This window comes from Micromys minutus (assembly GCF_963924665.1).
Source record: "Micromys minutus genome assembly, chromosome: 2".
In the NCBI taxonomy this organism is placed as follows: Eukaryota; Metazoa; Chordata; class Mammalia; order Rodentia; family Muridae; genus Micromys; species Micromys minutus.
This window is the reverse complement of record NC_137971.1, coordinates 42,953,434-42,980,395: the sequence shown is the minus strand read 5'-3', so window position 1 is coordinate 42,980,395 and position 26,962 is coordinate 42,953,434. Positions and strand designations below refer to the sequence as shown.

The following is a 26,962-nucleotide window of genomic DNA, read 5'->3' as shown; positions in this document are numbered from 1 at the left end:
CAGCAATAATTGTCTGTGGATCTACAGTTTTTCGACTGACATTTTATCAGTCTCAGTCTTGAAACATTCAGTTTTATGTTAGAAAATACTTTACCATTCAGAAATTCTTTCTTACTTATCAATTTGCTTAATACTTTTTAATAATATTAAAAATAAATATAAAGACTAATTTTATACCTGAAATTAAATATTCAGCCAAATTAAATAGTATATTCAAGGTCACACAAATAATGTAGTATATTGACATTTTAATTCATACCTTTCCTGATTTCTTTCCACACTTTGTAGTTTTCTGAATACTAGGAATCTGTCTTTCACTTAGCATCTGTAATCTTTTATGATGTTAACACACATGTTACACAACAAGATAAGAAGATCTATTCAATTGAATGGGTTTTTTTTTAAGCTCTCTATGAGGTTTTAACGCTCCAGTGTGGTCAGGGTAGTCTAGTATGAGACTTTCATTGTGTCTTTTATCATGTCCTCTTGCTCATCAGTGAGGTCATTGTTTTAGAGGAGCATCCTTTGCTACTTGGCATTATTCTCTGTCATGTATGGCTAAGGGAGCTGTTACTGCACATGACATTCTTAGGGACAGGCCACTGCAGTTGATGTGCTTTGGGGGCAGAATTCAAGAGTGACTTTACCAGTTGTATTTGTATTGTAAGGCATGGTCAGGGTAGGGAGGTTTTTGTTTTTTGTTTTTTTTTTTTTTTGTTTTGTTTTGTTTTGTTTTTTAAGTTCTGGGATAGCCCTGTTGTGATCATGTTATCCAAGATCAATATAACCTTATCTTTAAACATCAGTATGATGCTGAATGAAACAGGAAATCACTTTCCCTCTGGAGCAAGAATGGGAGGGAGGGTTGCAGTTATCTGGGGGAATGGTGCGCCAAAAAAAAAAAAAAAAAAAAAAAAAGACATCAGGAGGGACAGAGAGGAGGCTATAGAGACTGGGCCTGGTGTGATAAAGAAACCACACCCAAGGAACTCATCACACAATCATTTAGACCCTTAGGTGTGAGGTGAATTTGAGAAGGAAAAGCTCTGGGTTTTAGGTGGCTTAAATCTGGTGACTAAGCCACTGGTCAACCCTATTTATAAAGCATGACCATAAATGGATGCTCAGTTTATGCAGAAAAGAATCTACACTGTGGCCTGGAAGTTCATCTGTACATGTGAAGTCCTTATAGACCACCTAAACTTGCACTAGGAAAAGCCAATGTCAAGATAAATGGCTTTGATATCACAAAGCAGATGTACTAGATGACCACAGGCCATCTCTGTCCCAGTCCAAGAGCTCTCTGCTGAGTTTTCTATAGCAGGATTTGACCCGTTTTCCATCAACACTACCGTGACATTACTTGGGAATCACTTGGGTGGACCTCCATGTGGAGAATAAATAACCGTTTAAATGGCCTTGAAATCACAGTGAAACTAGACTGGCTGTGTAGAGACTGCAGTTCTCAACTTAAACAGTCACAGAATTTGGTTCCAGTCTCCCATAGCCTCCTCTCTGTCCCTGGAACAGTTTAGTGGCCCTCCCACCTGATGTTCTTTCTGTCTTCCTTAGTAGAACACGATTCCCCCAGATATGTGCAGCTCTCCCCCCTCCCGCTTTGAAAGGGAAAAGGATCATATGTGTTGTTTTAGTGCCTCAGTGGTGTTTAAGGACGGAGTTATATTGATCTTGGGTAATTGATCAAATATTAGTAAAACTCAGTTTTAGACTCTTTTAAATTGAGTTATTAAAATTTAATAATATATAAAATAAAAATATAATGTACCACACCATCTCTAGGTGTGTTTCTTTTGCATATTCCTTTCAGTCAATATGCATAGTAAAAGCTTTGCACTCAGATATCTCAGTATCTGTTACCTGATGTCATTCAATAGGAGTGGAGGGCTAGGATTAGATGGAGAAGGGACAGAGGTCAATATGAAGCTACGGGTAATGAGTTGTACTTTCGCCTGGAATTTTGGGACCCTATTGAAGGTACAGAAACTCATGATAGCATCACAGAGATGCATACATTCATCAGAGCATCCCAAAAGGCCATTTGCCTTGGGGCTATGTGTCCAGAGTCTTCAGTACTGGAGGAGGATTGTCCTGCCTAGACAAAACATCCTGAGACCCAGAGCCTTAGAAAACACACGGTTACATGTGGTGACTCCTGTTTCTTAAGTCTTCGCTTTCTCCATGAAGTTCTCAGCAGAGCATCTCCAAATACAGCCATCAGAAATCAAACTTAACACATCACCTTTCTCTGGAAGAGTTGATTTCTATCCACAAATATTAGTTGGGTTACTTCTGTACTCCACCCAGAAGTACATCTAAACTGACTTCATTATCTTAGCCAAGGAATGTTAGTTTTTGATCCTGTTCCTTCTGCTTGTAGCAGTCTGGGGGATTGGTCCAGTTATGGAAAAGGAGCTCCCTGATGGTTCCTGTTCAGCTTTCCTCACTGTTGTGTGGCTTCAAGGCCTGTACCTCAACAAGTGTGGTAGAAGGTATGTGCTATCTCCCCAAAACAGCTGTGGTAAGAACTGAGGAGCTAGAGGTGTGGCCTCTTTCAGAGAGGGGAAGACAACAGAAGTTCAGCTCATCACGATGTCTCATGACAGAGAGCACCCCTTAAGAGAGTGTGATTTATTGAAAATTAAACTGCAGGCCTCAGAGTTGCTCAGTGATTGCTGCAGCACATACCCTGCGGAGAGCAGAGAAGGACATTCTCTTGGCAGCAAGTGGGCACTCAGGCAGAGCTTTCTGATAACAGCAAAGGCAGCCATGGATTTGGCAGTAGAGGGCATTACCATCTTGAAAACACACTGAGTCGCTTTTGCTTCACTAATGAAACATTGATTATTCCTGACAAAAGTTTACTAATGACTCAGTTTCCCTTTGTGTTGTAGATAGTGCAGGTCAGGATATTTCACGTAATTAAAGCTGGGACATGTGTCAGAAGAAATGTCAAACTCTTAAAAAGATAGCACTATTTCCATATCGTTTATTTCACTTTCACTTATGTGTTTAATATCTTAAAATACTAATTTATCAATGGCAAAACTTTCATAGGTCTATAGCAAAGAAGTGTAATGACTGTTGTAGACTCCAGGGACTGGGATGCAACTAAGTTGGAGGCAAAGAAGGAAAAACTATTAGAATAAAATATAATGCCTTTTCCAGGAAGTATACCTGAAAGAAACATTTCTACCAAATTATAGTGATTTTGACAAGTTTTGTGTGCGAAAATTGCAGAATGGTGGTTGCTCTGTTGCCATTCACTTCAATATGACCATGCTGTTTTAAATATATGCTGAGAGCCTTGGGCTTTCTTCCCATTGCCCCTAGCAGTGCGTGTCAGTGCAGAATCTGACCCCACAGCGAGATGCTGGGTAATTTTTTACTTGAAAGCTTCCAACATCTGTTTTAACGCCAGCCTCTTACCACAGAGCAGTCAGGGTTCTCTGCTGTGTGCAGAATGGTGGATCACCCTCCCCCAGCGTATTTTTCTTTTATAAGCCAGCATATCAACTCCCAGAGTATGTGTGTGTGTGTGAGTGAGGGAGGGAGGGAGTGAGAGAGAGGGGGGTAAGCCAGCATATCAACTCCTAGAGTGTGTGTGTGTGTGAGTGAGGGAGGGAGTGAGGGGGGGGTAAGCCAGCATATCAACTCCTAGAGTATGTGTGTGTGTGTGAGTGAGGGAGTGAGTGACGGGGGGGGGGGGGGGGGGGCTTGTGTGTTTTGAAGCATGAGTGCAGTTGTGTTGCCTGGGCCTGTGTGCGCTGATGTGGCCAAGCCACTGCTGGCAGGACTCCTGCCTCCCTTTCCTGGAGTGGTTCATGCTAATGTGCTTCCTGTCCAGTCTGCTCCTTCCCCTGCTTTCCTCTGCCTTTCTCTGATGCTTTCCATAAAGGGAAAGGAAGGAAAGGAGTTAGTTAGGACCTAGAGCTGAAAGACAAAGAAAATGTCCCTGCCAACTGTAATGTCAGGTCAAATAACATCTGCCCTAAAGCCTAAGACATTTTCTGACCTAGCCTGTAAAGCCCTGGTAGAAAGCTGGTAGTTTACCTGTTCAGTCTGGAGAGATGACCACTAAAACAGCCTCCCCCCCCCACACACACTTTATAGTTCAGGCAACTTGGAATGCACTAGGCCAGGCTGCCCTGACTCATAGTTCCTCTTCCCCAGCTGCCCAAGGCTACCAAGTTACCATCCCAGCTTCAAGTTTTTGTTTAATAATATGTCATTCATACATTAGACTATCTTACTGTCAAAGCATTATCTGCACCAAACGTACCTTCAAGAACGAAAGCGCAGTCAGTAGCTTGTATCTACCTACCTACTTACATGCTGCCTTTTTCAAGATAGGAATTCTGTATTTAGAAATATTAATATGAATTCTTTTGTATCACTTCAGCCTATCTTTTAAGGTCCCTTTTCATCCAACCAATTTCTGAGTGTATTGTACGTCCAGAATGGCTCAGGGATGAATGTAGCTTTTTTTTTTTTTTTTAAATTCACCATGGACCATTTGAGCATTTGTAGAGAAAAATGTCCACATTCCCAGACAGGAAGAATGAATTAAAGATGAGTCGCTGAGTCATTTGGAAAGGTTATACTCTCTAGTTGCTGGTGAAGAAAAGAAAAGGCAAAGTTGAATGCAGTTTTCTCAACTATCTGCAGTATTGGAACACGGACTTCCAGCTTGCTAGGGCATACTCTGAGCTCTGGGAGGTAGTGGGTTTCTCATAGACCTTGTGTCTTTTTCAGTGGTCTTACGAGAAAGTTAAGAGCATAACTAAATAGTCTAGGTTGGCCCATGTCTCACTCTGTAGCTGAGGTTGGCCCCAGATTATCATATCTCTACGTCCATCTCCCAAGCACTTGAAATTTATAGGCATTTACCAGCATACTTAGCAGCAGTTATTTTTAAATAGTGAAGGGCTATGCCCAGATCTAAGCAGACTTTTCACACAAGCACCATGTCGCACTATCCCTGCGGTTCCTCTATTCATGGAGCTTTCTCAAGGAAGAGCAGTAGTGAGAAGCTCCCAGCTGAGCACATGGGTTTGCTCTGGGGCTGCATCTCAGGCAGTGGGAAATTGGTAGTCCAGAAATCTAAAATGTTCTGAAATCCAAATTTTATGGGTATTAACATAGTGCTACAAGTGAAAATTTTCATGTCATAAACCCTTTTTATTATGTGTATTTATTTTGTTTTACTAGTTCTTTGCTTAGTTAAGAAATCATGGGTTTCATGGTGAATGACATTTTCCTTTGCTCACACCCTTTTCATTCCCCATCCCTTCCCCTCTTACTCCCCCCACCCCACCAGCGTCCTTCTGCCGTCTCCCCTTACATAATACTTAGATTCTGCACATGGAAAAAAACTTTGATTTTCTTTCTTTCTTTTTCTTTTCTTTTCTTTTTTTTTTTTTTTTTTTTTTTTTTTGATGTTGCCCTCTGGTTTCTGCTTTAGACCCTTTCCCACAATAGTCTCTGCTTTCGTGTTCCCACATAAATGTGTATTTAAATGTAGATATGACAGTGATAGGAGAGGACAGGAAATTAGTCTTTCTTAGTCTGGCTTCTGCTGTGTAACATCTCTAGTTCCATCGATTTTCCTCATGCCATAAGATTAAAATTTTGTGTAAATTTGCTTTCTGCCCACTTGTATGAAATACATATGAAAAAAATGAATTCTGTGAAGTAACGAATTTGCAGGGAGATAAATCTCACTATGTAGATTTGGCTGGCCTTTCAGTTCTTTATGTAGACCACACTGGCCTTGAACACACGGAGATCCTCCTCTTCAGGTTCCTCAGTGCTGGGATTAAAGGTGTGTATCACCTCTCCAAGCTGAAGTAAAGAATCTTGAACTAGAGTTAGCTTGGGAATCAACACTGTAGTTCAATTATCAAATTCTTGGTCCTTCTCTCTCTTGTATGCTTCCCCAAGATTGTCCACCTGGCCCATGCCTTCTAGATAAAGTTAAGCAGCGTCACTGATTTACAAAGAACAGAAATGGTTACATTAGCTGCTGTCATTAGGATCTTCCTTGTGTGTGAAAGGCTGAGCCTTCAGGGTAGCTGTGGGAGACAGGAGGTGGAACAAAGGGGACCATGTGGTGTCTCACCCTTTTTGTTCTGTCTTATGCTGTTGAGTAATAGTTTTGGGAATTTGATCTGCCATCCACTCACGAGATATCTTGTCCTGACACAGGCCCATAGTAAGAGGGGCAAATTGACCATGGGCTCTCTCAAACACCGAGAGGCCAAATTAAAAATTACTGGTTTTCTCAAGAAATTTGCTGTAGTGAAAAGAATCTAGCATCAGCCCTTCTGTGCTAATGAAGGATTATGTGAATTAAAGCACTATATTGCTATAAAAATGATCAGTCAAGCCTGACTTCTACTTAGGATTAACACATGGCTCAAAAAGAGCTGTTATTATTTGTGAGCTGCCCCAGAAGGTAGTGAAATACTGCTGGTCATCAGGTGTCCTGTGAGAAAAAAATGTGAATAGCTCTAGAACTAGAAATGAAGGCTTTGGAGCAGCAATAGAAAAAGCAGTGTACAGCCCCTGTGCATCTTGGGAAAGGAAAGGAGCAGTGTGTAGCTTGTGTGCATCTTAGGAGAAGGTGCACTGTAATTTCAGAACAGGTCTCTTTCTTTTATTTCTAAAACTTTCAATGAGCATACATAGTAGTGATTTTGCTCTCATTTTCATGCATACATTCTCTGCCCACCCCTAACCCTCTCAACCTCTCCTGTTCCCCTTGCCTGTTTCCCATTCTCTCACCAGCATATCCCTGCTTTTACTGTCTTATCACATGCATTCATTATCCTTCTGTTTACTCTTAAGGTTGGTTTTACCCTTCCTATGATCCTTTTTCTGGTTTTATGATTATATGTACATATTTTAATGTGCACATTTGAGTATATTTACACATATATTGTTATATGATATAGTTATGGATTTTAAAGCTATATTCTGCATATGAGAGGAAGTGGGCTTTGTCTTTCTGCATCTGGCTTGTTTTGCTCAGCATGGTGATTTCCAGTTCTATCCATTATCCTAAAAAATACCTTATTTCATTTTTCTTGACTGTATAAAATTGTATTATATGCACGTGCCATTATAGTCTTTATTTATCCACTAACAGATTTCTAGGCTGGTTTCTTCTCTTGGCTGTTGTGAATAAAGCAGCAGTAAACGTGGGCATTTGATTGTCTCTGCAGTGTGCATGTTTAGAAGACGCTGTACCTGCTTCATATGTGAGTTCTCTTTGCAGATCTTAGAGGAACCTTTGTACTGACTTAAGTATACTCTCTCAAGATTATTTTCACCGAGAATTTCCATTACATTTCAGCTTTCTCCTAGTAAAATGGTAGGGTTCTATTTTTAACATACATTTTATTTATTGATTGTAAATTATAGAAGTAATACAGCTCTATGTAAATCTGTTAGCAGAAGTATAGCTAGGAAATAGTATTTTTTAAAGTCAGAAAATGCTAGAAAAGATCAATTTAGAAGACCTGGGTATGTTGGTACATAACTGTCACCCCATTATTTTGGAGGTCAAGGCAAGAGAATTTTTTAGTTCTAGGTCAGCCTGGGCTCCAAAACAAACGCCTTTTTTTTTCTTACAACTTTATTTAAAAAAAACAGAGATACATGTATAGGCTTTAAAAAGCATTTTAGCATAAAACTATATGAATATATTTTTGTCAGTTCTTGATTTTTTTTTTAAAGGTTTGGTAGTATGCCCTAAAATCTTACTAGTTACAATAAGCATAAAGTATATGTAAAACAAAACGTAACATGGAAATAGTCAAAAGTTTGTTGGTGTGTATAGATTAAACATAATGATTTTTAAATACCAAAAATTGCTACAAGGCTGTCTTCTTAGCTCTTGAGTTATTAATGATTTAAAGGTCATTTTAAAAATTAGACATTACTGATATTTCACTAGGCATAGCATTTATATCATGATACTGGTAATAAAGTGTCTCCTGTTTTGATTTGGTTCCCCCCCCTTTTGATTAAGCTTTGGCTATTTGAAATCTTAGTATTTTTCAGAGTTTAGGAGGAATATAGCATATGCATATGAACTTTATAATTAAAATAGTATTATTTTAGAACTTACATTTTGGTTTCAATGTTTTACTTTTGTCATCTTTTCCTGCCACTAATTATGTGGAAATTAAAAAAAAAAAAATAGGATAACGATTCTACTCCCTTTTAGGGAGGAAATAATACATTAAAAAATCAGGTATGAACAAAATTTAAAAACTCTTTGGAATCTGGACCCTGAAAATCACCCCAGATGAACAGAGAGGGAAATAATGATACTTGTCTTTGCTGGTTGTGTTATATTATGCTGCCTCAAGAATAGTCAAGGCAAGAATTAAGGAGTTACAGGGGGAAAAGGACCTGTGTTCCTAGTCATCAACCTTGTTACAAAAGAGATTAGTTCTTAAAATGTTCTATAACTAGATGTAAATGATCATAGAGAACATTGCTTTGAGATTGTAATTCTTCAAGTTCATTCATTTTAATTTGTAGCTCATCTATTTACTGATTGAAAAATAGAACAGCAGAACATTTTTATGAGTTTTCTGGCTTTTATCTGCTCCCCATGTGGTGATACTATTGTTTTTAATATAGCCAGAATAAATAACAGTGTAGTCTAGGAACATAATTTCTGGATTTATTTTTTTCTTTAGATGAAGAATTTACAACTAGGGCCTGGAGAGATGGCTCAGCAGTTAAGAACAGTGGCTGCTCTTACAGGTGACCTGGGTTCAATTCCCAGCAATTACTTGGTATCTCACAACAGTCTGTAACTATAGTTCCAAGTGAGCCAATACCTTCACCCAGACATACATTCAGGCAAAGTACCAGTGCACATAAAATAAAAGACTGTATGTGTGAGTCTAAATGCATTCTAATATTTAATAGTTATCAGATTTACCAGTAGCTCTTTCCTGAATCTGACTTAAGATTGAACACCTTACAACTTTGTTTTTTATTGTTGTGGTATGGTGGCAAGGTATTGCCCCTCCAGTTACTGGTTTTATACTTCTAAACACAAAAGAAACATAGGGATTGATAACCAATTAAGGGAGTTGGTCCTATTGGGAATTAAAGTACCCCAGGGAGGGAGAGCTTCTAACTTTCCCCTAGTAGAAGTATAGCTAGGAAATAGTACTTTTAAAAGTTAAATGAGAACAGCAAAACATGAAACAATAAATCACTAACTTTTCTGAAAGAACATTCCCTTTCAACTCAGAAATAATCCTTTTGCCTCAGCCCATTGAGTTCTGAGATTGCAAGAATGTACCATCAACCCCCCCCCCCCCCCCACATACACACACTCCTGATCTATCTGCCTGTCATGGTACTATGCTTAAGTAGATATGGAATAGAATCAAATGTTTTACACATAACATTCAGTAGATGATAGTAGACACAGTAGAAGAAAACTAGTTTTTACACAGTCAGTATTAATATAAAGGGGATCTGGCAACAATTTAAGTTTCCTTTCAAGAGCATGCTGTTATGGCTCCTCTCAGTGCTTTTCTGAGTACACATTTTAATGATAACTGTATCTGTTTTCATACTTAGAGTTAATTTCATCAGCCTGTTTCTCATCCATTGTAGTTTATTCTGTGCTACCACATAGTCTGACTTCAGACTTTTGCTAATTCTTATTTTGGGTATACTATGTCAACTTCTCCCCACCTTTCAGAGACATACCCTAGGATAGTATATACAGCCCTGCAGAGAGAGCTAGACAGCTAGCTAGTTTGTGCCATGACTTCCAAAGCACATCACTTTGTGAGTAATTGAAGCAATAACTTTGCACCTGGATATCTAGATATAAAGAAAAATAAGCTGGTTTGTGAGGCTTAGTCTGGGTTTACTTTGTTCATTTTTTTTTTTCCTTTTAGCCTCTTTTAATTAGAACCAGCAAACAGGAAACAAAAGATACCAGGAAAAGAGTCCCAATGGTTGTATGACAGGAATATGGCCTAACGAACCTTAGGAGCTATGGGGATTTGGCCTTTTAATTTTTTGAATTTTAATTCTAGATTTTGTGCCCCATATTTAAAATGTGACAAAGCATTAGAGGAGATCTCTCACCCACCCCACCCCCATTCCACCCCGAAGACAGGGGAGTAAAATACTCTAGTCTGGGGTGAGTTCAAGTGTCTCCAGAGGCCAGCTCTGACCTACATGTGCTCTCTCCTCAGTTACCCTGAGCAGAGGCACCGCAGGTTGGGGAGCACGTGATCTGGAGCCAGTGGAGAATTCTTTTGCTGGGTAATGCATCTTGAGAGATGAACTGGCGAGGGCAATTACATACAACTAGTTTAAGTCACATGAGACTCTGACACTCTTTGTAAGCTAGAGCAAAGGTATAGGTAGAGACGTCGCAACTGTGTATCACCTACAACTCCTCCATTTCCTTGAAGGGTTGCCTTTAGGAGGTGGGACTATCCCTGCTATCAAACGCCATTCCTGTGCCAATTCCCACTTCCCAGGAGTATCTCTATAGGCCTGTTAAAATCAAGGTGGGAGTGAGATTTCAAACAAAACATATAGTAATCATGGACTGAGAGCTGGTAATTCTCACATAGTGTGAGTGGGTGTCTTTTGGTGCCTGGAGCATTGTCTAGTAGTTTTCCACCATGCTATTTTTCACTGGGGCTTTTTATAATACAGTGACACCAATTAATATTTTTCCACTCCCTGGTGGCTGGCCGTCATAGATATCATATTGACAAACAGTGGGACTCTGTGTGTCATTGGTGGAAATGGGTCCTGCTGATACACCCTAAAGATGGAGCACAGAGATTGTAGCAGAACGTGGACTTGTGTTAACAGTGTCTGAGGAGCTGCTGTGTTAAGACTGGTATGAGTAAGAGGAGAACAAAGCATTTGAGGTGAAATATCTCTCTAGTCTTCGAATTACTGAAATAGCTACTTGACTACTAAAGTAATTAAACCTTTATGTTTTGATTTCCATACAAATCTTCATTCGGGCTCCAGAAGATTCTTTATAACTCTCTAAAAACAGAATTTTCAATTTTTCTTTACCTGCCCCTTACAGACCACTACCTCATCTCTTACCTATGATAAACAGAACAATTTTTTCTCCTCTCAATTGATTTGACTTTCAAGTGGCTTGCTGCCAAGTCTCCAGGCTGCCTGGGTAGACTGTTAATGAGAAATAGTACACATTTTTTAGAGCACGTAGACATTCATAAATAGTTTTTTGCCTTTTTGTTAAATTATGTTTGATAAAATGTTTAGTTTTGTGATAAGAACTATTTAATTACAAATGTCTTTCCATATATGGATGCTTTAGGCAGCTTCCATGTACATGTATGCAGATTTGCTTGCCTGTGCCTGTGGAAGCTAGAGGTTGATGTGTTCAGTCTCCATCAGTTGCCCTTCACTTTATTTCCGGAGGCAGGGACTCAGGGACTCTGGCCGAAGTGCAAAGATTCACCTAGTCTAGCTATCCAGCTTACCCTGTTTGCGGGGACGGACTCCCCAAGTAGGCTAGGCTAGCCTGCGCCTGACTCATCTTTCCAGCCTCGGAGGTGGCACCACCACTCCCAACCCCCCCCCCCCCCCCCCCGTTTTCTTTTCCTTAAAATGGCTTCTGGGGATTGACTAGGTCTTCTGTTAGCAAGGTAAGCACTCTACTGTCTGAACTATTTCTCTAGCCTAGATTTTAAACAATTTTATAATTCTCATGACAGTAATTGTGAAATTCACCTTAAGAGAACACTTTAGCATAAATAAAGGGACATTGCAGGAGATACGTAGCTGAGGAGGAGGAAGAAAATAACCATGTCAGCTGGCTGTGCTTACTAAATACCATTATTCCTTTTTGATTCTATTACCAGTTGTACGCAGGGGTTTTACAAATGATACATGTTTTAAATTACTAGTTTATATGTATGGGTGCCTTGTTTGCAGGTATGTCTGTTTACTTTGTGTTTGTCTGGTACCCGAGGAAGCCAGAAGAAGGTGCCAGATCCCCTAGAACTAAAATAGCAGATGATTGTTAGTTGCGTCCATCCTGTGGAAGAATGGACAGTGTTCTTAACGAGTGATCCATCTCTCCAGCCCTTCCACCGGCATTTAATTGAAACTTGTAGTCTGTCTTTGCCGCTCATGTTGATCATGTTTCTTCAGTTCATTGGAAGGGCGTGTACTGTTTATGTTGTACGTGCGGGTTAACACATTGCCAAGAGGTTTACTTCTCCATTGTTGTAGTTGACTTGCTACCTCCCTTATTATACCTTCCTTCAGCTTTGACAGCAAAGCCCATCACTGTGTGAACAGTTCAGTACGTTTCAAGCTACTTTTCATACTTCAAGTTTGGCCTTGAAGGGATTGGACATAATCCCTTTACGAAACTCACCCACATAGGCTGCTGCTTAGCACCTTGTCTGGGACATGCATACAGTGAAGGAGTGTATTTGGAACACGTGCCTGCATTTGAAGATAAGTGTCCACCATTTTTAAGTTATTTAATTCTAGGAGTGGTTTACAATACCTTTCCTTTCTTTTATTAGCTGATATCAAGTTACCTAACTGGGGAGACTCTGCTTTTCCTATTGGATACTGGCTATGTATTGATGAATTGCTTTTTCCTGCTCAGCCTGACTCTAGTTATCAGCCTCCTATCAAGGTCTAAGTGTAGATGACTAGGGTAGCATGTCATAGAGCTGCACATGTTGATGCATACCTTTCATCCCAACACTTTAGAAACGAGGGCAGGCGGATCTATGTGATTTAGGCCAGCCTAGTCTATGTAGTGAGCTCCATGGCAGCCAAAGTTATATAGTAAGACTCCGTGTGGAGCAAATAAACACTTTGTAAAACTCTTGTCGTAGGACACTTAATTTCAATTCTCCAAGGGTATTCAATTCTCTCAAGCCTCTGGTGTTTGCTCAAGCATCCCTGCTGTTGCCAGTGATTTCTGTGTTTGAGAAGCACTATTACCTGTCCTGAATAGGGCTGTTTTGTTAACTGGAAAGTCCCATTCCGTGGCTATGACCTGTAGCCTAACTGGTTGCCCTTCATGCAAGCTTAAAGAGCCTACCAGCAGTAGATTTCAGTCCTTCCTAACATTTCTGCCTCTTTCTGTTGGACTCTAGGTTGCTTGTGGGATATGGGGCTTTAGCTGTGTTGAGAGGGCTACAAATTCCTGGGACTAAGCGTGATGGGGGGAAATTTTGCTGAAATGAAGATAGCAGTTAGCTGTGCTCTTGATCTTTATGCTTTTTCTATTGTGCAAAACCGGCAGCATTAATGAAGAGTTTTTGGGGCTCTTCATGTAAAGTGAACTAACACTGTTGTGAAGAAGCTCATATATAATGTTCACTTCAGAAAAAATCTTACAGCGACAGGAAGGAGAAGAATCATAAACATTCATTATTGATACTATTGGTGAGAATTTCTACCTTGCCTATCTTTCCAACTCTGTTGGAGTTTTGACATGCAATTAAGTACAACGGCTTTTGAATAGGGTGAATAGCTTTATGACAGCTAATTACTACACGTAGGATGGGCTGATATTTAGCATTAAATCACCAGTGATATAATGCCAATGTTATATCCTCATAGCAACTGTCCTGTTTTTTGGGTAGGAACAAGGTTGCTGGGATTTCTGTATGAAAGACCAGAGCCTGTTTTGTATGTGTCTTTAGTACCTGTGCATTCTGTTGGTTAGCATTTTGTCCTGGTTTATGCTTAAATGCATAGCCATAAGATCAGAGCATCACAGCAACCATTCAACTAAATTGCCAACTTATAAAAGTCAATGCATTTCTAAAGTATTTTTAGGATGGTTTAAATTTCTGCTGACAAATATGAACAAAATGCAGACAAATAGCAGGACTTTTTTTGAACCTTTTAATATATTGACATTTTTCTAGTGGTCAAAAAAAATCTCTATACAATTTATGTATCCTAAACCTTACATTCTTAAGTGGGAAATTAAAAGAAAGAATGTTTTCATAGAATGGAGATTAACCCTGTAAGTGGTAGAGATTTTTATTTTTAAGTGTACAATTTTGAGCTTTGTGCTCACTTAATAATGCTCAGACTTTCCTCTTATTTTTTCCTTTTGAGTCTTCTGCCTTAGGTTGAAATAGATTAATTCCTTCCATTCGCTGCCTTTTTTCTAAAAGAGACCAGATGTTGATGTATAGGAAGGTTGTTATTTCCTTCCACCAAGCCAATGAATTTATAATATTTAAAAAGTACATAAATTGTTCCCATAGGAACTGCAGAAGGGAAAGAAACTCAGAGAGGGATCAGGGAAAGGGTATCAAACCCTCCTTAGGGCTGTTTCTATGTGGGCTCATTGGAGTAAAATGGAGTTAAAATGCCATTAGTGGGCAGACAGTACAGTAACCTATGGTGGACAGACAGCACAGTAACCTGTGGTGGGCAGACAGCACAGTAACCTATGGTGGACAGACAGCACAGTAACCTGTGGTGGACAGACAGCACAGTAACCTGTGGTGGGCAGACAGCACAGTAACCCACGGTGGGCAGACAGTACAGTAACCTATGGTGGGCAGACAGCACAGTAACCTATGGTGGACAGACAGCACAGTAACCTGTGGTGGACAGACAGCACAGTAACCTGTGGTGGACAGACAGCACAGTAACCTGTGGTGGGCAGACAGCACAGTAACCCACGGTGGGCAGACAGTACAGTAACCTATGGTGGGCAGACAGTATAGTAACCTATGGTGGGCAGACAGCACAGTAACCTATGGTGGGCAGACAGTACAGTAACCTATGGTGGGCAGACAGTACAGTAACCTATGGTGGGCAGACGGCACAGTAACCCACGGTGGGCAGACAGGACAGTAACCCACGGTGGGCTGACAGTACAGTAACCCGTGGTGGACAGACAGCACAGTAACCTATGGTGGGCAGACATCTCAGTAACCTATGGTGGGCAGACAGTACAGTAACCTATGGTGGGCAGACAGTATAGTAACCTATGGTGGGCAGACAGTACAGTAACCTATGGTGGGCAGACAGCACAGTAACCTATGGTGGGCAGACAGCACAGTAACCCACGGTGGGCAGACAGTACAGTAACCTATGGTGGGCAGACAGTACAGTAACCCACGGTGGGCAGACAGTACAGTAAGCCATGGTTCACAGACAGTACAGTAGCCTCGTGGTTAGCAGACAGCTCTATAGGACGAATAATCAGCTAAAATATAAACATAGCCAGGTGCACACAAAGTATGTGTGTCATTACATCAGTTTGAGTCTCATGAAGCAAGATCTAGTCATTTACTTTATATCCAGGGTTGTATCACCAATCACTTTAGGTCTCCATTGAAGTTCATAGAATTGGAGACAGAGAACACATGTATGTGATATCTGCAAGACTTCATGAGCAGCTATCTAGGGTCTTAAAGTTTAGACTAGGTTGGAGATCTTTGAAAACATGAATGCTACCACTGGGCTTTGTGTTTTTCTGGAGAGAGGGAAAACAATCTCTGTTTTTGAGTCAAGAAGTTTCAGTTTTTAAAAAAAAAGCCTAAAGTAATAACCTGTGGCACTATATAATTTACAAATGAGAATTGAACACATGACAATAACACATGTACGCACACCATAAAAACAGGAAATACCTCTTAGGAGTCAGGCCCAAGATTCTGGAGATTACAAATGCTTCTTTATCACACAAAGAAGGCAGATATTATGCCAGCTCTGCAGGGGGATTGGGCACTTATACAGAGGTGGGGTGGAGGTGGGGGTCTAAGCAAGTAACCTGAAACTGATTAGTCTGTGTACAACATAGTTAAGGGTCTTTAATTATGTCTTCTCCCATTGGTCTTAATTTACCATAACAGAAATAGCCTTTTACATCCTTTGAACAATGTTGTTTGTTTGTTTTGGGGTGGGGATGTTCATGTAAAATCTCTAAATTTTAGATGTTGATGATTTTTAAAATGTAGCCAAAGTATTTGTGCAGGATATGGTCTCTCTTCTGGGTTTCATTCCAAATCTCCATGCATAGGTTGCTAAGTACCAGCTTCTACCTGTTGTTCTGTGTCCCTCTAGTTTGTTTCTGGCCTAGTTTTTCAATGAAGCATTCCTTAAACTTGCTCACAGGTTTTCTTGGCAGACATTTGACTCTTCCGTGATTTCTGTGATTCTCCACTGAGCCTTGGTCTCCATAGCCTGGTGTGGAGCCCTCCTGGAGTCTCCTTACTAGGACTCCAGTTCTGCTTCACATTGCCTTGCCTCAGCAGTTTTCTGGATCCTTGGCACAAGCGTCCATAATTCTCTCGCTCTTGCAACTTACATGCCTGCGAAATAAGAGCCAATTGTTAATAGTGCCAAACTCTGATGCAGGCTTATTTTTTGGGCTCCTTGGACCACAACTCCACTGTATTCTGTGTGCCTTTGAGTCTGAGACTAGAAAACACTTTTCCTAGGAACTGGTTTCCAGCAGGCTTTATCATCTTTGGCATTCACCTTTCCAAATGGATTTGCATTGTGAAACCCTGGATAAGGGGTACCTTTTCCTCAGAGAAGCTTAACCACAACATAACACATTTCCTCCTTATTTCAGCTCTTTCTTGCTGTAAATCTGCCTAAATGCAGAAACCAGTTATCATGACCTTAGTTCATGGTATAGACTATATTCCCTTCTGAAACCTTATAACTGGGCATCTCTATTATTATTTAGATCTTCCATGATCCCAGCAAAATAACCCATCAAGCTGTTTGGAGCCTCTTAAGGCATCTCTAATAATACTTAGTTCTGAATTCTTGAAAAATTTCCCACAAATGAGACCTAAAATCTATGTGATCGAGTAGTTAAAGAAGTGCCAGGATTTTGCTTTGGCCTCCTATCAGCTCCCCAGTGTGCTCCCCAAATGAAATGTGGAACAGTGTATCAGAGTTTCTGTTAGAATGATATGGGGCACTCTTAAAGGTGAAAGTGGGCAATGACCAGAAATGCCATTGCAGAGGAGAGACAGTGTGAGACCAGAGAGACCATTGTGCTATTTTATTAAGGCAGACTTGATTTTTTTTTTACCTACTTTTTGCAACAGACAGCTGTCCTGGGAGATACATTTCTGTGCACGCCATGGATTGTTTGGATTAACTCCTAAGGAAAGGTGTCAGTGTGCCCTGCTCTTTGCCAGAAAACCTCTGCTGAGGTAGTAATCATTCCATGTTTTGAGTAGTTTAGGATGCAGTTATTACAAAGGTCAGTATCCTTTCCTTCTTAGATCTTAACACAGTCTTCCTACCTCATCCTCTTCCCTTTCAAGTGATATTTATCAGTTCAGTCAAGCTGACTATAAAGATTAACCATCACAGATTTTAAAAAAAAAAAAAAAACATTTACTTTTTAAGAAATATGATTTGAGATATATCTTCAAATGTACAGATCTTCCTAAATAATATTAGTATAATAAAACTTACTTTCTGATCCATCAGTAAATAGATCTTTCCAATACACACCACTCAAGTTTGCAGTGTAGGCCATAACTATCAGTGTGTTCTCTATAGACAACGTGTACAGTAACTTTTAACAGCTGACTCTTAACTCACCTTTTTGAAATTTGAATTCTTTAACTCATGTGTTTTTGAAACATGCTTGGATAAAGTGAGAATTCTCTTATTCTCTTTTTGCTGTTCAAATCCATCGCTCTTTGAAGTGCAGAGGTGGGTTGTTGTCTCTTATGTGTTTACTGATGAACAGTGTTTTATTCCAGCGAATGGGCTGCAGGACCGCAGGAGCAATGTGTTCCAAAATGACGTTTTCTTTGCCCAGATCTGAGTGAACCGTTCACTTTCAGTTCTCCCAAACATTTTAACTGAGATTTCACTGGCCATATTTCACATAGAAAATTATAAAAATAATTTAGCCCCTCTTGGGGGCTCTGGGGAAGCTTGGGGGTGAGGTGGGAGCTCCTAGCATTTTTATTGTTTGTTTCCGTTTTGATGGTTTGTTAGTTAGTTAATGGGGGAAACTTTGTTGAGGGCAGTATGCTTTGTTTTGTCTTTCTGTTGTCAAGCAAAATAATATCCCAAGCCAATAACAATATACTTGGCTGGCTAATAAGATTTTAGGAGCACAGACATTACAATGACTAAAGTGATTAGATTTTTTTAAACCTAGTATTAGGAAATGAACCACATGTCATGTATAATCTTGGAAATGACAAAGGTGCACATCCTGAAGTGGAATTGACCTCTGCTCAAACAGGGAGTTGTTAGTTTGTGCTCCCACTTCCTTGTTGTGGTGGGGGTGGGGTCTCACTAGTTCCTGCCTTCAAAGTCTTAACCAAACAGCAGAGAAGAGAGGGGAGGGGAGGAGAGAAGAGGAGCACTTCTATGGGGGAACCCTGCCATATCTCTAAGCCTTGAACCCTGAATTTGCAAGTGTTATTTCAGTGAAGTTTTAAGTTTTGGGCCACAGATACCTGCTCAGCTTCCAATGACATCAAGCAGCACACCTCTCGTTTCAGAACGCATGTGTCAAATAGTTATTAAAATTCAAGTAATTGCTATTCCACCAATATTCTTTGATAGCAACTTTATAGCCAAATGCCTAATCATTTTGAATCTTCACGAATATTACATATCTTCAAGAGTCTCCCTTTCCATTTTCTTTATAGTTGTGACTTTGTATAAATTCTGAAGATACTGTTCATAATGCATGAATCACAACGTGACATTTCCATCATAGCCAGAAAGATGATAAATAACCTGATCACCATCTTCCACCCAAAGGTCTGAGGTTGAGATTTTCTCTCCTGGAATCTTATGATTGCATCAGACATTATGCTCTTGGAAGCTGCCTGTTTGTTATTTAGTGAGGTACCAAGTCTGGCCTGTGTCTTTAGTACTGATGTGATAATGGTACAGGCAAAGGATAAGCTAAGAACTAAACAGAAGTATTACATAGAAAATGATACTGGTAGGTGGAAAAAACAAAAGAATATTGTGAATGGTAAGAAGCAGTCTTATGTGTGTTAGGTAACCAAGTACAGGCTACAGAGCATCAAAGTCAAAAAAGGTTTTTCCTGAAAGGCAGCATACCTTATAGTCATTGATTACTTTGACAAGTACCAAAATGAATGTTAAAAATGAAAATCTAATAATGTTAATTGATAAAGTCTTAATGCAGTAGAGTAGAATATGACTCTTAAAACTTTATCTGATATTTTCTTGTCACAACATTTTGCATAACGTATAACATAAAATTTTCACTTTATCAGTCCTTAGTGTAGTGACTGACGTGCAAGAGACAAGTACCTTTGGAGAAAAGTAAATTCTTAAGTAAAAAAAGTAATTGTTTTTTAATCTTCTAAGATTTCGAAACCACTCTAGTACTTATAGCCGAAATCTTATTTCATGACACCCTTCTTTCTGATAGCCCACTGCAGATTGTCCTCATTATAGATGAGAACACTAGACCTGAGGAAGGTGGTGAGACATACCCTGGGCATAAGGCTGTGTTTGAAAGAGTTTGATCTCAGGTTGTTCTTCATGTTCTTTCTCTTTGCTACTGCAAAAAGTTGATCCCTGTGCTGCTTGAGGAAACACTCCATAGTCTACGTCTGATCTGAAGATTAAGAAGGACATGGTAGCTAGGCTCAGAAAAGCCAGTGACCTGCCACAGAGGGATTTGACACTGGGGCTCTAATCCTCTCTGTGTGCTTCCAGGGCCTTGTCAAAGAGTAACTTGTAGTTTGGCTGAGCTGACAGTTGAATCAAAAGCATGGAGAGGTGGTTCTGTGTGAATGAGTCATTCATTCATGACGCTAGCCAACAGTGGCTCAATGTGACTTTGTCTTCTGTCATTGGCCTGGTAATAACCATAACCATAAAGAGACGCAGTGGGAACTGTGTATGCAGAGTGTCCTAAAGAGGGTCAGCTGTTCAACTGCAGAGTCAGGAGGCAAAGCCTCCTAATAATGAGTTTCTTCATGTTTTCTTGGGTGTATTTGCAAATGATTCAGTATACAGTGAGCTTCCAGAATGGTTTGCATTTGAGCTACAGACTTGAATGTCTTGCCTGAGGTTTCAGGAGCTCATACACATGCACATGCCATGGCTCCTGATTCTGGTCTTATATTTCTTTTCCTTTACTCTTTAAGTTTACTAGTAACTTTAGGTGTGAGTTCTACCTTTAGAGTAGCAGGTGCTATCATTATTCTAGGCTAACAGCATGGAAACAAGTTCAGAAAACAGATTACAAGGCTGGGTTTGTAGCACAAGTTCTAATGATATTCTGCTTCCTTTGAGCAGAAAAACCAAACCAACCAATAAGTCACTAGGGTACTTTTTGTTTGCAGGTTTGTTGTGTGTTGGTGTGTACCTACCTCAGTTGAGAATTGAAATGGACTCTGGTTGGTTGGGGTTCCTGCTGTTTGTGATTCAGAGTACCTGTTTGTCACCGGTTTTCCTTCAAACGGAGCTCAGTATTTGTGTCTGAAGGCTGTCAGTGACTGTGGAATTCCTTTTGCTATTCCACTTCTGGAGTGTAGGAACTAGAATAGTCTGAAGCTTTCCTAAGCACATACTGAGAGCATGACTATGAGGCGTTTTATTTCTTCTGAACACTTGTGTCCAGTGGGTAGAGTGAAACCTGCTATGGTAAGCTCTCTGTTCCCTTTCCCTCTGCAGATACAATCAGAGAAATATCAATGCAAAAGATTTGCCAGCATTACATTGGTAATCTTATGGTTTCCCTGTGGTCTTCCCCAGAATCCTCCCAGAGTTCCTGAAAGTAGCTGACTGTTTCTCATAGTGCGCTGCTCATCCTTGCCACCAGATTGTGTGATCACTAGCATCCATTCTTAAACATTTCCACTCAGTATGCTGAACTGTACCTTGAAAGAGATTGTTTACATAGTGAACTCATTTTGATTTTCTGTGCAGTATTCAAAATAGAAAAGTCAACTAGAATTTAACTTATTTATTATATTATTAGAAGTGAGTTCCTTCCTGTTTATAATAGCCTTTTAAAATTAATAATTGGGGCTGGAGAGATGGCTCAGTGGTTAAGAACACTGACTGCTCTTCCAGAGGTCCTGAGTTCAATTCCCAGCAACCACATGGTGGCTCACAACCGTCTGTAACGGGATCTGATGCCCTCTAATGGTGTGTCTGAAGACAGCTACAGTGTACTTACATAAACATAATAAATAAATCTTTTTTAAAAATTAGTAATTGTTTAATTTAACATTATTACTTACAGTTTTTACTGTTTCACAGTAGATGGGCAAGTGGAATAAAGGTTCTACCTTACCTTCCTACTCTAACATATTAAAACATTTTTATGTTGAGAATATTTTTACAAAATTAATGATGATTACATTTACAATGGGACATTTATATCAACTATTTTAATTCTATGCATGTTTTGTAAAACACTATCAAACTTAGAGAACTTTCATTGTAAACTTTTACATAAATGTAAATTATACTTGATTATATTTGAACCTGTGCTTGGGAGGTAGTAAAGTAACTTGGAAATTTTATTCTGCATAAAGGCAGCGTGGGATTGGTGTGTACTTGGAGGTGATTCTTTTGTCAGTTTTGCATAGTGACTTCTCAGTTGCAGGTTCATGACGGTGACAAAAGTCTTGGGGCTTTCCAGATAGAGGTTTGCTTAGATAGGTTTGTTGTTGCAGTTGAAAGGATACATGTTTTTGTGTGTTGAGTGTGTGCTCACATTTCCCCTCAGATCCCACTTGCTTCATCTTCTCCTGCCAGCAGACCCCTGTTCTCTTTGATCCTCATTTGGCCTGTCATTCCACTCTGCATCTCCTCACTCGTGCAGGCTTCATTCTGTCCTTAGGAAAATCAGTGAATCCTGTCTTGCTGAGGGCTGTACTCCTGCTCAAAAAGGGGCAGTGTTGGGATCGAAGAGATGGCTCAGCAGTTGCAAGTTCTTGCTACTCTTACAAAGGGGCGTGGCTCATGGCTGTCCATAGCCGGGGAATTCAACACCATTTGTAGCCTGTGTAAACAACAGGCATGCATGTGAAGGAGCTGACGTGTGGACAAAATATTCATACACATAAAGAGGGACAATGTCATGATCCTTTAATGTTTATGTATTATGGTATATTTACATTTATATTGTTCATGCCTAGAGGAGGTGTCTATTGACTTGGACCAATTATCTTGCCTTATAGACAAGAAAAATTAGTTTTAAAACAGCAAAAGTAGTTTCTGCTGCAGGTGGTCCTATGGCTAAAATCAGAACCAAAAGTTAGCTGCTTTGATTTGCAACACTGTTTCGTTTCCATTCTTCTGCCAATCCATGTGTGGGTAAATGCTTATTGAGCCCCTACTAAATATTAGCACCCTAGCCAACTGAACCTGCCCTTGAACTTTTATGTTATGGGAAAATGATGCTAATACTCCTGTACTGACTATACTATGCTATAATTCTGAGAAACTGGGTAGGAAGATTGCCTTGAAGCTATGGCTTGTAGGTACTCACCATATCCATATCTATAGATGAATGGGTGGGTGCATGGGTAGGTGTGTGGATGGATGATGGAGAGCCGAGGAGCCCCAGAAAAATGAGAACTTTATTGTCCCAGCTTCTTTCCTTACTGTGTCTAGAACTGAGGTTAGCTAAGACATAATAATCAGCATAGAACAAAACACTCACAAAGTACACAAAAATCATTTTTTTCTTTTAGAAAGCACAATCATATGGCCAACCTAAGTCAGTGGTTCTCAACCTGCAGGATGTGACCCCTCTGGGGGTTGAGTGACACTTTTTACCTAAGACCATCGGAAAACGCAGATATTTTAATGTGGTTTTTAACAATAGCAATATAACAGTTTTGAAGTAGCAGCAAAAATAATGTAACGGTGGGGGTCACCACACCTTGAGGACCTGTATTAAAGGGTCACAGCATTAGGAAAGTGGGGAACATTGCTATAAGTGATGGCATATGGCATAGTCTCTAAGCAGCTCTGTAAAATGGCCTCTGGATATCGAGATTAGCCTCAGAAAGAACTACGAGTAGATGGGATGCAGGATTCAGGCTGCTGAAGATGCTGGCAGATTGCCTGAAGTGGGACTGAATGCAAAATGAAACTGCAGGGACCCGCTTCCACAGTGTAGAGACAGACCCAGGCTAGGGCTTCTCAGTGGCCTGAGCCAGTTGTCTTGGTCAGAGCAGAACTGACAACAAAGGGGATTTAAGTCTCAAATATGTAGAACTGCCTAAAGTCTAAATCGAAATTAGTTATTAATGAGAAAAGGCCCTTTCTGCTTGAAGACTGGGATCCAGACGGGACAATATCGACTGCATTTATTAACATTGTTTTGCTTAATACTAGTGAAAGGAATCGCCATGATGTAATCACGATAACCATTAAAATAACCTTGTCGAGATTTTTTTGTACACAATTAGAATTGTTTCAGTAATTATTAGCCATCTGCCTCCAATTTCCAAATTAATTAATTACATATTTGTGTTTGTTTCTATACTTGTTATGTATGTCCAATTTACACATATCACATTTAGTGAAGGCCTACCTATTTTGCTTAGTGCTATTAAACAATAGTGTTCTGGGTACTTTGAAGATAAATGAGATTTTTTTAAATAATCTATAAAACCTATTTTAATGTTGTTGAGATTTTTAAATATCTTTGTCTTTTTTTGTGCTAAGTATAGTATACTGAAAATAGCAAGGCTTGACTCAGTTCCTAGAAAAATGCAATGGGCTCCTCAACATGATAATGTAGTGACGGTAGATATAAATATTTTGAAACATGGGATGTGCTGGGCTCGAGAATTACTGGTTAATGGTTCTGAAAGTGAATTGTGGGGTCACTGTTACTTGAGGACTCTGAGCTGCTGCTGGTAACAGTCCTGAGGCTGAGGACAACATACATGCAATTATAACACGTTGTCAGAGTGGAGGGGATAGTACCTGTCAACAGTTGGGGTTATGATGTTCAGTTAACACATGGGCCTCTATAGCACCGTACCCACTATCTTGGTGAAAGCGCTTTGCTCCTGGTCCTTTGGCTAAGCTCCAGCTTCAGATTTCCTTTAGAGGGGGTGGTTTAAGGCTGGGTTCTTTCTAAGGAAAAAAAAAATATGAAGACATTATTATGAACCGGTTTGAAAACCAGTCTATGAAGATATCTCTTGAATTGTACACAAACTAAAGTATGAGTCAAAGACTCAGTAAAGCAATGCAAAATATTCACACGGGTGCTGGTTTTGTCTTTTTAAACAGGCTCATGCACAGTTGGTTCGAGAGGTTGACGTGGAGAAGGTGTCTGCCTTCGAGAATCCATATGTTGATGCAATAAAGAGCTTGTGGAATGACCCTGGGATCCAGGAGTGCTACGACAGACGTCGAGAATATCAGTTATCTGACTCTACCAAATAGTGAGTATCTGCACATCAGGCCCTGAGAAGTTTACTTAATGGGAATGTGCTCTGTGCTATTTGTAACAGTAATGTGTTGTGCATATGTTAATCCACCCTAGGTGTATAGGCATTAAACTCCTATTTGTATGTCAAAGTCCTAAGTGTAGGCATAATCATAAGATACTGAGTTCATATTCTCTCTCCCTCCCTCCCTCTCTCTCTCTCTCTCTCTCTCTCTCTCTCTCTCTCTCTCTCTCTCTCTCTCTCTCTCTCTCTGTGTGTGTGTGTGTGTGTGTGTGTGTGTGTTGGTATTTTTGGAGACAAGTAGCAAGTATCCCAGGATGACTTTGAACTCCCTGTACTCCTCAGGGCTGAAGTACTGTGAGCAGGCATATCGCTAAGCCAGTCATGAATCCTAAGGCTCAGATTTCATGCATAGTAGGCAAGTATTCTGCTCATTGGGCTACATCCCCAGTTCCAAGAATATTTCTTTCACAGTGTTTTACTTTTTCTTTTAAAAGGATAACCCTAGTGATTTGATTTTCATTACCCTGTTTTTTCCCCCAAATTGCAAGCCAGTGACCCACAAACCTACACACCACTGTGTCTTGTGTAGATCTTTTTGGTTTTGGTTTTGTTGTTGCTGTTGTTGTTGTTTTCGTCGTCTTACTTTGTTTTTTTTAACTCGACATAAGCCCTGGAACTTCAACTGAAAAAATACTTCTATCATATCTGCCTGTTGGCCAGCTGGTGAGGCGTTTTCTTACGTAATGACTGATGTGGGAGGGCCCAGAGCCCTGTGTCAGACCCTAGAATGGTGCTCCTCGGTGCTGTAAGAAAACAGGGTGAGCAGACTATGGAAAGCGTGCCAGGAAGGAGGATTCCTTCGGGGCTTTGTTGCAGGTCCTGTCCTGCTTGAATTTACACCATTCAGTGAGGGCCTGTCACCCGGAAATGTAAGATGAAATAAAGCCTTTCCCTCCCAAGTTTCATTTAGCCATGGTCTTTATCACAGGAGGGTGACCCTCTAAGAAGACTAGCAGTCTGAACTAGCCTCGACCCCTGAGATCTCTCAGATACTGATCCACCTACCAGGCAGCATACACCAACTGATATGAGGCCCCCAACACATATACAGCAGAGGACTGCCAGGTCTGGACTCAGTCAGAGAGGATGTACCTAACCCTCAAGAGACTTGAGGCCCCAGGGAATGGGGAGACTGGTAGGGTGGGGGGGGGACATCTTCTTGAAGACGAGGGGTGAGGGTATGGGATGTGGAACATTAATTCACATCCAGGTGGACTGGGAGAGGGATAAAATCTGGACTGTAAAAAAAGATTAAAGAATAAATAAAATAAATAAAAGAAACAAGTAAAAATTCTGATCTTAGTATTGGGTGGCAGAATACTTAAATAGAAATTACAATGGAAAGTGTGTTTCATCATGGCTTCTGAAAACGTAAGACTTCCCAGTTTCCAAATCTTAGACCCTTGTCAACTTTCACAGAATGATTATTGATAGATGGGTTTTCTTTTTCAGGAAAACTGAGTTTTAATTTTGCATGCATTTCAGAATTATTGTGTGAGCTGCCAGTTAATCTCATGTACCTGGGAAAGATTTGCATCCAAGAGAGATCTGTTAATTCTGTCTTCAAATGTTCATAACAGAAATGAAGGTCACTATGGGATTAATACAATCAATCTAGGAATCTAGATAGCTAAGATCTGAAACAAAATGTGGGTTGTGTTTGTTTTTTGTTTTTTTTTTTTTTTTTTTTTTTTTTTAGTCATCTAGCCAGATTTTCATCTACATTAAGTATGTTAATATGCCATTTGTCTCTTGCTTTGGTTCTGGTCAGACACAAGAAAGGGTGGTAAATATTTCACAGCTTTTTTTTTTTTTTTTTTTTTTTTTTTTGTCCCTATTGTGGACAAGGATAGGCTTAAGAGCAAACTGAGGGGCCTGCGTGGCTGATTGATGCCCCTCAGGAATGCTGGGAAGGCACAGGGATTGTACATTCTTTTTACCTTTCTAGACATTTGCATAAGATACATCATGGTTCAGGCATAGAAATGTGGCCTGAATAAAGTACTTTGGTATTATCTGCTGTTTGAGTCGTGTAATTTCAGACTGACAGCAGGATTCCATCTGTCCTGTTTAACATGCTCCAGTATGTGCAGTCATCTGACTCGCATTGTTACTGTCTGTCCTTTCCGCCTCTTCTTTCTCCCACATCCACCTTCAGGTTCAGGATCTGTCACTCTGCTGACCTTCTTCACCCTTCCAGCTGCCCTGCCCATTCCCTTCTCCTCCTCCTCATTCCCTAATTGAAGACTCTGTTAAGTTGAGTATATAGAAAACATGCGTTCATTTCTTGTCTATTGCAAATCCTGCCTCCTCTACCTTTGACCAGCTGTCTGTCTTTTACTTCCTGCCTCCTCTGTCCTTCTGTTTCCTTTGCCATTTTAGATCTCATCAGTGCCCCACATTACTCTGTTTATCCACCTCTTCCTCTC

General features: G+C 40.1%; 1 protein-coding gene across 1 annotated transcript in view; it reads left to right on the top strand.

Moving 5' to 3' along the window:
- Positions 1-26,962, top strand: part of LOC308416310 (guanine nucleotide-binding protein G(q) subunit alpha) — a 228,412-nt gene that overhangs the window by 140,242 nt on the left and 61,208 nt on the right. Inside the window, exon 3 of the mRNA XM_080911247.1 lies at positions 24,310-24,464. Within this exon, the coding sequence (XP_080767373.1) occupies positions 24,310-24,464 (155 nt within the window). The remainder of the gene's footprint in view (positions 1-24,309; positions 24,465-26,962) is intronic.